The following is a 9,754-nucleotide window of genomic DNA, read 5'->3' as shown; positions in this document are numbered from 1 at the left end:
ACCTCCTTGCTAACGTTTTTGCGGATATTTATCGGCTTTATCGCCCACTTCAAGCTTTATGAGTACCTAAATGCAGAAAAAAACATGTAGTTATTCCACTGTTGGCTTTAAAATAACACAATGAAATCCGAACATCATATGTTTTATTCAGACTTAAAATTTGTGCTAGAAACACTGAGAGATAAGTGAGTTTGATTTTTAATTACACAAATTTTCATGTGAAATTGAGGACTTCCTCTTGAGGGGAGCAAACAGTTGAAAAGACAACAGTTTCGTTTTTATCAACCCCTTTTTTATTATTATAGGTATGGAATAGCTATCCTAGATTTTTAAATTTTTATGTATTTTGAGGTCAATGACATACACTTCAGAAGTGACTGATGATTTCGAAGTAGGGTAGTAGTTTATAAAAGAACGTATAAATTACGTGTCAATTTATAATTATTTTGTTATTGTTATTATTTTGAACTCAAGAATCAATTTTTAAAATATAATATGTATGTACAAGCAAGCAAGACTCATTAAGTTAGCACCGAGTGGGAAAGGTAAGAGAAAAAAAATCAACTGATTTAGAGGGTTGGGAAATCGTAAGATAGCGATTTCAACTCGCAAATGTGAGCGAACCGCTGCATTTGGGGGTCCGCGAAAAATGCTTAAAGAAAGACGAATAATCAGAGCGACCTCTGAGTAAGATCAGGAAAGCCTGAAAATAGAATAATAATTTGGGATTTTGGACGTTCACAAAATGTAAAAGTAATCCAAACTACGTCAGTTGAGCTCTTGAGATGAACCAAGAAAATATAGAACAATACTGAAGTGAGGTTAGCATGGATTACGAAAAGGGGTGGGTAGTACCGATTCAATACATCGATAGCGAAGTGGTGTTTTTGCTCCCGGTATTTATGAAATTCATTTTAATATTGTCATTTCAGGCTAATCGTCCATAAAACTGGATCTCCTGGCCTACTGGCACATGAAATATAGCCATGTTCGTCAGATCATACCCTACATTCACCAAAAATGAAAAATTATGAAAATCACACAAATGTCATAAAATCCTAGATCTCAAAAAGATGCTTGGAGTGAACCAATAATGATACTGAAATTTTATTCCACATTTCTCAGATGAACGAAATTGTGTATAAAGGTAGAAAAATAAATGAAGTGAAATAAGGATGTTGTTGCCCAGATTTTAATAGACATTCATTCGAAAGAAAACTCGCAGAACATGTCATATCTACAGAAACGACTCTGACATATAGAAGGAACTGGAAGTCATGACAACCAAGGATGCGAGAACTTTCCAGTGCAAGCAGTGTGAAAAAAATTAGGACTTATTCTTCGTATGCAAGTCAGATTCATTCCGGAGATGGTTCATGGAAAATAGTAGATAAAACATGAAATGTTAATGTCGACAGCGTTCTCTGAAACGCTGTTAGGAAAGCAATTGGCATCAATAACTTTCACTTAGATGTTATCGATCGTTTTCTTCAGTAAAAAAAGAAATCATCTCTCAGTCATATATTTTCGAATATAGGATAAGATATAAAAAAAAATTGGACAAACTACGATTTCAACTCTGTCATTCTGGAAGACAAAATCAAAACCGAAACTGTTAACGAAATGTACAAACGTTCCTTAAGTTAATTTAAATTAAACAATATTAAAAAAATTCATACGAGCGTATAAGAATTAGCCTGTATTTACATTCTTTTTCTCTGATTCAATGAATTCTTCGATAACATTTTGAATGGTGGTTTTTCCCATTTCAGATTCTCGTGATAAAATTGGTTGTGATGAGGAGCTCTCAACATTCGTTAAGATTTCAGAAGATTCTTTCTCGAATGTTTTCAAGTTGACATTTTCGTAATTCTCTATACTATCATATATATCTATAGAATTCAAACTATGCGGTTCTGCACTAGAAGTTACAGTATTCAGCACTCTAAAAGTTGGTGAATCATCACTCAATAATAATGTTTCGGTTGAATTAGTGACTTTTGTAGTGAGATCTGGAAGAATTTCCATATCTTCTTTCATAATTTGTTTTTCGATGTCAGACAAAATATGTTTCTCCGGTTTAGAAACAGGCCTTCTAGGTCTGGGCAAACTAGCGTCACGAGGATTATAATGTTCGATCAAATCCAAGTCCCAGTCCTCTAAGGCACCAAAACTATCGTCACTCTCTGCACTTGGTACAATATTTGGTGTTGGTTTCAGCTTTTCCAGGAGCTGCTGAGGTAGAAGAGAACCAAAACTTCTACACCGAACCATGTAGCTCTTTGTTCCGCCAACTTTGGTTTCTTGTGGAAGAGAAACATTGGACGATTTTATCTGCTTATCATCAGCAGCATTTCCATCAATATCGGTGAAATTAGCTACAGTAAATTTGAGATCGCTATAATTTGGAAGGGATACTACAGACAGATTTTTCCGCCGTTTAGATTCTTTCTCCCGATCACTTCTTTTAGTGTTTCCTAACTTCTGTTCTTTTCTGTTCGTCATATTTTTTTCTTCAACTTTATTTTGATTTTCTATATTATGTTTATGTCTTGGATCGTGGCACGGGCAACTGTAGTCGATTTTTTTCTTGATACATAAGGGTTCTTCTATAGATTTCTTGGGTTGCAGGGCAAGTAGGCCACTCTTGGCAGCAGCTTCGATTTTTTCTTTTATTCCTTTCTTCTGCTTTCTGGGAGGGGGAACGGGAGTTCCAGCTTCACTCTCGTTGAAGATTGGTTGAAGCTTCGCGTTCTCGAAACTCATTGAAAAGTCTTTTTCTGGCACTTCGAGGGTAGCTTCAATCCAGTCACTGGACTTTGTTATGGATTCGGCGTTCTTCCCTTCCTTGCACAACTTCGATTTCGATGATCTGTAGAAAAAAGTAGGATCTAAGTTTCATTTAGTCATATATACAGGTTAATTCAAAAGTCCAGGTCATTACTTTGGGAAGTAGGTAATAGTTCTAGTTAAAATAAGAAGTTTTTTCAAGTGAAATTTTTCCTCCCTCGAATTCCTTCGGAGATACAGGCTGTTGAACTTAATTTTTAACGAGGGGAGATAATGAAGGTTTTGAGTTTGAAAGATATAGTACTGAGTGGAAAGATTTCATAAGTTTGAAAAAAAGTTTCGAATAAAAAGTGTTGATTACTATGAGCTAAATAATGGTGCGTTTTTTTAAAACAAAATAAGTTTCAGCAATAATAAATGTAGGCACATTCTTTACTTTTCGAAAGCACTGTATTTGAATTATAGGTTGAGAAACGTTCAAGCTATTATTTTTAGAGTAGATAATGTATAGCTCTCACCTCATCAGAACCTGAAGAATTTAATTCTCTGGAGAAAGCGGGATTTATTTACCGGTCTTGGAGGTAGTTCGCATAAGTGCTCATTGAATAAAATATAATAATATATCTTCCTTCTGAATTTCATCTTTAAAATGAAATATCATTATAAGAACCGTAACGAGCATATGGGAGTTTACCTTCATCATATTAAAATCTACTTGTTCAACTCACCTGCTAACCTGCTTACAACGATGCAAGTCAGTGGTCCATGAATTAGGTCTCAACTGTAATAAAAAGTAAATATTATCACTCAGTTTTGGGTTCTTGAATAACATACCTAAACGGGAGTTTAAATAACTATAAATAATTTTCTTATACATTTGGTAGGATATGGAGGGGATGCAACTGCATGAACTTCAGAACTATTATAACTTCTTTCGGTGCTGATTTTTAAAGTTCATTGTTAGGACTAAAGAACTAATTCCTTTTGCACCCAGAAATTTAAGGCAGGTTCAAAGGACAGAAACATAAACAGGAAAGTCATACAGTTCTTTTGTTGAGAAAGTTCAACACATTTTTTTCATGAATCATATTTATCTGCGAATTTTGATGATAAGCGAAATAGGAATATTTAGAGAAGAGAACCGAAATATTATCAAACTTTTTGAAATCGGAATGAATCAAAGTGGTTCTTAAAGTGGAAAATATTTTAGGTAAATAGATGAAGTAGAATAAAAATCAAACGGATAATTCAGATTAATATGAAATTTATATATCCTTTTAAATAGGTTAAACCGATACATACTTGAGGTCAAATTGAACACGTTTTTCCTTTATTATTTTTTCTAATTTGATATAGTTTTCATAATGAGTAATGCAACACTGAAGTTTTTTCAAGTATTAAATACATATACCATTTCAATCTTTGAAATGAGCTACTATATTAGAAAATCGTGAAATCAAACACTCACTTTTTAAATTCCATTTGATGAACGATGTAGTACCTACGAAGGAAAAAAATTTCGAAAATTTCGAAAATCCAACCCTGTACTTGGAGCTGAACATGTTAAATTAAAAAATTTGGTTTTGCTCCATCTGGATGTGAGAATGTCATTTGTCGTATCATTTTTTAGGCAATAAATTCTGCCCGTTGAAGATATTTTCTCACTTCTGCAGAAAATTAAAATAAACTACCTTTGGATCTCAATATTGTGAAGGATGAAATATATTGAATCATACCGTGAAAGATATAATGATCTCGATACAAGAACATACTTTGAAGCTCATTTATGGTAATATAAAAATTTCACGATTTCTTCATTGTTAGGAAGCACTGTTATCTTCACTTCGTACCATATACTAACGCTGTATATCAGTAGAAAACAAAACCAGACAAGTTTTTCTCACGATTATCTGCTATTATTCATCCTATCCATACTCAGCAACGATTAATTTTCAATTAACTACAAAAAACACATAAATGAAGGAACACTAATACAATGCAGTCAGAAATTATCGAAAAAAACATTGGAAGCGATCGTTATTATGAAAATATCAATTGTCTTAATGTGAAAATGAGCTGAATATGATTTGGAAAAACGGATAGACATTCATTATAATTTCAATGTCAAAAAACAAAGACAAATGAATGGAGTCAAATTCTATCTATCCTAATGATCAATCGAGAAAAATTATACTGTATTGATGCATATATATAATATAATTAAATCCTAGAAAAGTATTCACCAGATTCACCTTATATGTAATATATTGAACATCGAATTTCAATTTTACATATAGTTCGTTTTCCCGTTTTCAATGTGCTTTCTTACAATCTTTTATATATGGCGTTGTTATTCACCTATCTGAATTGATTTCGTATAAAAAATAATATTTGTAATATTTGAAATTAGATTAACTGAAGAGATTCAACGTTACCGAGAGGTCATCTCATTTAAATATAACAAATTGTTGAAGCAAAAATCATTCCTGTTATTCAGTGTTATTCGAAAACGAATTAAGTTGTTCGATATGTCATGATTGTGAACTATGCTCAAATTTTTCTGATCATCTAGACGAATATGATGAAATGATAAATGAATTCTTGAATGTATTCTTGCGATTAATCAATAATATTGGGGAAAGCTTTATTGGCTTCAGAACCAAAGTGATGAATTATACACTCTTTTTGAATTGTCGATATTTTTTGGGATTTTTGGGGTTTCAGGACTATAAAAGGATTCATTTTAAATTTTGGACGAATGAACAATGTATAAAGCAATATATTCTGATATATTTATATTTTATTTAAAATTTAACAATACAAGAACAAAAAACAGAAAATGACTCGCATTCAGGTGGAATATACGTTTTTTATTTATAATATTTTTGAAATTCTGTCTTATTTTTTTTTTAAAACATATACATTTCGTCAGTTATTCTTTACTTTGAAGTTCTTTCTCATTCAAGTAGGTGTAAAAAGATGTGGTGAAATTGTTAAAATTCATTAGAACTCAAGGTAATATGTTCAATCCTTTACGTGTTTACATTGATAAAGTGATTCTCGTATTTCATTCAATATGGTGAAGGTTGCCGATATTTTGTTCTCGAATTCAATATCTCGACTTTAAGTTCGACAACAAATATCGACAACAAATTTTGTTTGGAGTGCCACGAAATGTCATTATGGACAATTTCCACACTTGATAGCCTGAATTGGATTGAAGAAGTGAAAATTACTAATTCACAGGTTGTCGAGAGTTGCAGTTGCATAATGCAACTAAATATCACTAGAAAATGGATCAACAATATTAAATTTGCAATATGAATATTTTGAACTGCGAACAAGGAGAAATATTTTTTATAATTAAGAAAAATATAATATAAGTCGGTATATTAACAGAAAAAAGCAGGATACTTTTTTATGTGTAATGGCTTATACTAATGCTCATAACTCATAGCTATCATCCAGTACAAGGTCGTTAAATAATTAGAAATATTTCAGGGCAGATGTGATAGTTTTTGTCGAAAAGATCCAATAAATATAAAGGGTCTGAGATTTGAAAAGCAGTATTCTATATAAATTCAGATTGAAGTATATGTTCGTTCAAGGTACCTTCGGAATGAACAATAATCATTAAGGATTACATCATCGCTGAATTAATCTCCAGTGTGTGACCACATTTTCTACGTAGACCAACGCAAATGGGATATGATTTTGATATAAACCGAATAGGAATTGATGGACGTGAGCGAAGGATCATCGAGTCTTCTGTATTTATAAATTCGAGTGGTTATTATTCGGCGAAATTTTCTAAATATGGTCTCCCGATATCGAGATTGTCATCGATTGAAAATCTTGAAAACCTGTTCATTTCAATCAAATCTGATCTGCAGACATTTTTAATTTGCAGTCATTTCCGTTGGAAACTTTCGATTTGTTGAGTTTAGTATGGGGGAAATGTCGAATGTCTTTAAAATTTCATCAAATTCAGGTTCATTTGAAAGTTTTGAATACATCACATATGAAAATGAAATTAAAGGTGTCACCACGAGAACATCATATAATTGCCATTTTCAAGGGTCTCTATAAACAATGTCCCCTTAAAAAAATAATATGAAAGACACAAGAGTCATAGAGTACATTCAAAGCAAATGATGAAATAGAGTGTTATAATATGATTTTTTGGGGATAACCAGGAATTGCTTTTCTTGCTTATATAACTTCCACGCATCAGAAGAGCTTTAAATTTGTTAACAATACAGGTTATGTTTCTCTTACCTCCTTTCAATATTATTGATAGAATCATATCCGCCTGTCTATTTTAATATTAGCCGTGATATTCTTGATCATGCTTCAACTTAGGACACAATCTGGATTTTTGCAACTTTTTCATTCTAATCCGCAACACTTAACTCACACTGGTATTCTATACATTCTCTAGGATACATAATAGTAGTATAAGTAAGATAGGAATGGATAAAAATAAATGAACCAGCGTTATGACATTCCTAACACGTTTCTTCGATCATCAATATAATTGGATTCAACAAAATATCAGAATTGCTATCCAGTGTAGTGAATAGTGAAGGTCCTACTCCTACCTTTTAAATGCTCCGTCGAAAGAGATTATTTGAACTTTCCTGAATATTTTTTATTCTTAATTTATTTTATGGGGGCACTAGAAACTAACCTTAAAAGTCATTTAAGAATATCTTGATTCTCAATATCTCAATTTTGGTGTATGTATATAAATGAGTAATGGTTTGAATGGCTTCGGTAACCGATCACCACTATCACTTTTGTTTATTTCATGCAGTATGATATGACAGCTATGTCTTATATTGATGATGCCACACAAAAAAAATATTGCCTTATCTGGCCATATCGTTCATCTGACTTAAATCCCATCGAACATGTTGTGGCACAGAAGATTCCTGCTTCGAACAAAGTGCCACAATCAGACATGTGACAAAAAACTTTTATCGATATTTATATTCTAGATTACCTAGTAAACACAGCTTCGGGTCCGTCGAATGTATTTTCGATACATTGTATAAACCAAAACGTTCATTCTTCATATAGGTACATAGAAGTAGTATTGCCACATCAGCAAAATTTTGTCACCGAATTTTTTTTTCATGGTGTAATATTACTGAAAGTTATACCTCCTCCAATTAAGTTCGAGAACATTTTTATGGGTATCACACTTACGAATTATCTAGTTGAGTACCTATCGATTTTATTGACGTGAGCATTGTTGAACCAAACAGAGGAAGAGAGCAGCAGAAAAAACTAAGGCCAAAGCTACCGTACGAAGTGTGATGACATCAGCATCCAATAAAGAACCTCATTTATGGAGTATATTATCTCTCGATTTTAATTTTGAACGAAAACTTTCCAAAATTTCAAATGAACATTGAAATTCAATGCAGAATCTAATGTTTTGAAACATCATTATGCAAACAGATGATCAAAAAACGATAACCACTACAATCTCATATGTACAAAGATTTTCCGAATAGATGAAGAAAATTTGTGGTACACCACATTAGAGACGCACGCTAATCAGAGTTGTGTCAATCGACACACATTCCCACTACCTACCCAAAATTTGAGGGAATGAAGTGGGTGTAATGAGACCCCCTTTTTCGAAAGATTTGTGAAAATTCGTAGGTGCATGTCACAAGTTATGAATGGTCTAAAGTTGAGTATTTATTATTTCAAATGATTTGTTTGGGAGCCTTCTTGGACGTTCACCTCATTTTTAAGTGTGTGATGTGACTTCCATTGCATAAACATATTATGATCTTCGTTAAATTCTTTAGATTCCTATATATATTTTATATTTTATGTCCGCTGCTCCATTTTTCATAAAGAACCAGGTGGTAGAAATACGGGAGGTCTGTGTCCTTCTTGCAATGAGTAGGTATCTATTTTATTTTATTATATTCTTTCATTCTTCGTGAAATTTGAATATACTTTGTATATTATAATACGTCAGCACGTCATTTCGCATTCATAACATACCCGACAACTTAAGAGAAAAAAGTCGTGGTTACGTAATGCGAATAAAATTATCTACATTATTTGACGAAACACAAAAAGGAATTATTTAAATGTTCAACACTTCTTTTCATATAGACCTCTCGATAATATCAACCCTTAATTTTTGGCATTTCGCACCACATTATATCTCCAAATATTACGTCAAAAACAAGCTAGACATGTATACTCACACATAACCTCGACATGATCCTATCAATTGCATTTTCCTTCACTTCCATTGATTCTCCATCGTTATCTCTCTTTTTGCACAGTTTGTTCCCCATGGCAACCAACTCTTTCGAACTTCACCAAGATCTTCGTTGAGGAGATCTTTTTCTAATCGCAGATGATCGCGTATGACCGTCCATCAACCGCACATGTTTCCCATAACGAAGTAGGTGAGATACACTTTGTGATCACCGTGTTACTGTTGGATTTGCGGAAAAGCCGTTGTTTCCTCTCGTTACAATATCATTTATGCAATTAAGTCATTGACTGAACGGATCACGAAGACGTCTACAAAACTGCAACTGGAGCTAAGTATCGGGGTACCGGTGGAGATAGACAATACCCACGATACCTGATTTGAAGCTCCCACTCGTAAAGTATGACCTTAGAACGGACGGTTTAATTTCCATTTCTCGATCAGGTTGAAAAGATACGAAGGTGAATAACGCGTCATTTCTCATTTGCGATCGTCCGTTTGTGGTGGTCAGTATTTGTTCAATGTAGATCAGGCGGAAGAACTTGAATACGAGAATTGTGAGGTCTTCTATATGAGATCAAAATTCCTATGAACTCAAGGAGAATGATTCCATTTTTTCAGAAGAAGTCATGCGTTTTTTTATCTAACTAACTAACGATTCTCCTAGCTGAAGTTTATAGATTGTAATGTTGTTTACATTTATAAAGGGTGTCC

The 9,754-nt window shown here is 33.0% G+C and overlaps 1 protein-coding gene across 2 annotated transcripts; it reads right to left on the bottom strand.

The window, feature by feature from the left end:
• Positions 1-1,506: 1,506 nt before the first annotated feature.
• LOC123321131 lies at positions 1,507-9,425 on the bottom strand. 2 transcript variants are annotated; one of them, XM_044908638.1, is made up of 3 exons: positions 9,027-9,425; positions 3,519-3,571; positions 1,507-2,872 (listed from the first exon to the last, which is right to left on the bottom strand). In XM_044908638.1, the coding sequence occupies exons 1-3, from the start codon at positions 9,117-9,119 to the stop codon at positions 1,693-1,695; spliced, it is 1,326 nt and encodes a 441-aa protein (XP_044764573.1). In that variant the 5' UTR covers positions 9,120-9,425; the 3' UTR covers positions 1,507-1,692. The 2 variants fall into 2 exon arrangements, with proteins under 2 accessions (XP_044764573.1, XP_044764581.1); XM_044908646.1 differs by lacking the exon at positions 9,027-9,425 and adding an exon at positions 4,563-4,640.
• Positions 9,426-9,754: the final 329 nt, after the last annotated feature.

This window comes from Coccinella septempunctata, chromosome 1 (assembly GCF_907165205.1).
Source record: "Coccinella septempunctata chromosome 1, icCocSept1.1, whole genome shotgun sequence".
In the NCBI taxonomy this organism is placed as follows: domain Eukaryota; kingdom Metazoa; phylum Arthropoda; class Insecta; order Coleoptera; family Coccinellidae; genus Coccinella; species Coccinella septempunctata.
This window is presented reverse-complemented; position numbering and strand designations above follow the sequence as displayed.

Excerpts from the sequence above, each read along its gene's own strand:
- LOC123321131 (XM_044908638.1), bottom strand. The coding sequence starts at position 9,119 with ATGGGGAACAAACTGTGCAAAAAGAGAGATAACGATGGAGAATCAATG. Across the intron at positions 3,572-9,026 it reads GGATCATGTCGAGGTTATGT|TTGAGACCTAATTCATGGAC; the intron begins GTGAGTATACAT and ends TTTTTATTACAG. Across the intron at positions 2,873-3,518 it reads CGTTGTAAGCAGGTTAGCAG|ATCATCGAAATCGAAGTTGT; the intron begins GTGAGTTGAACA and ends TTTTTTCTACAG.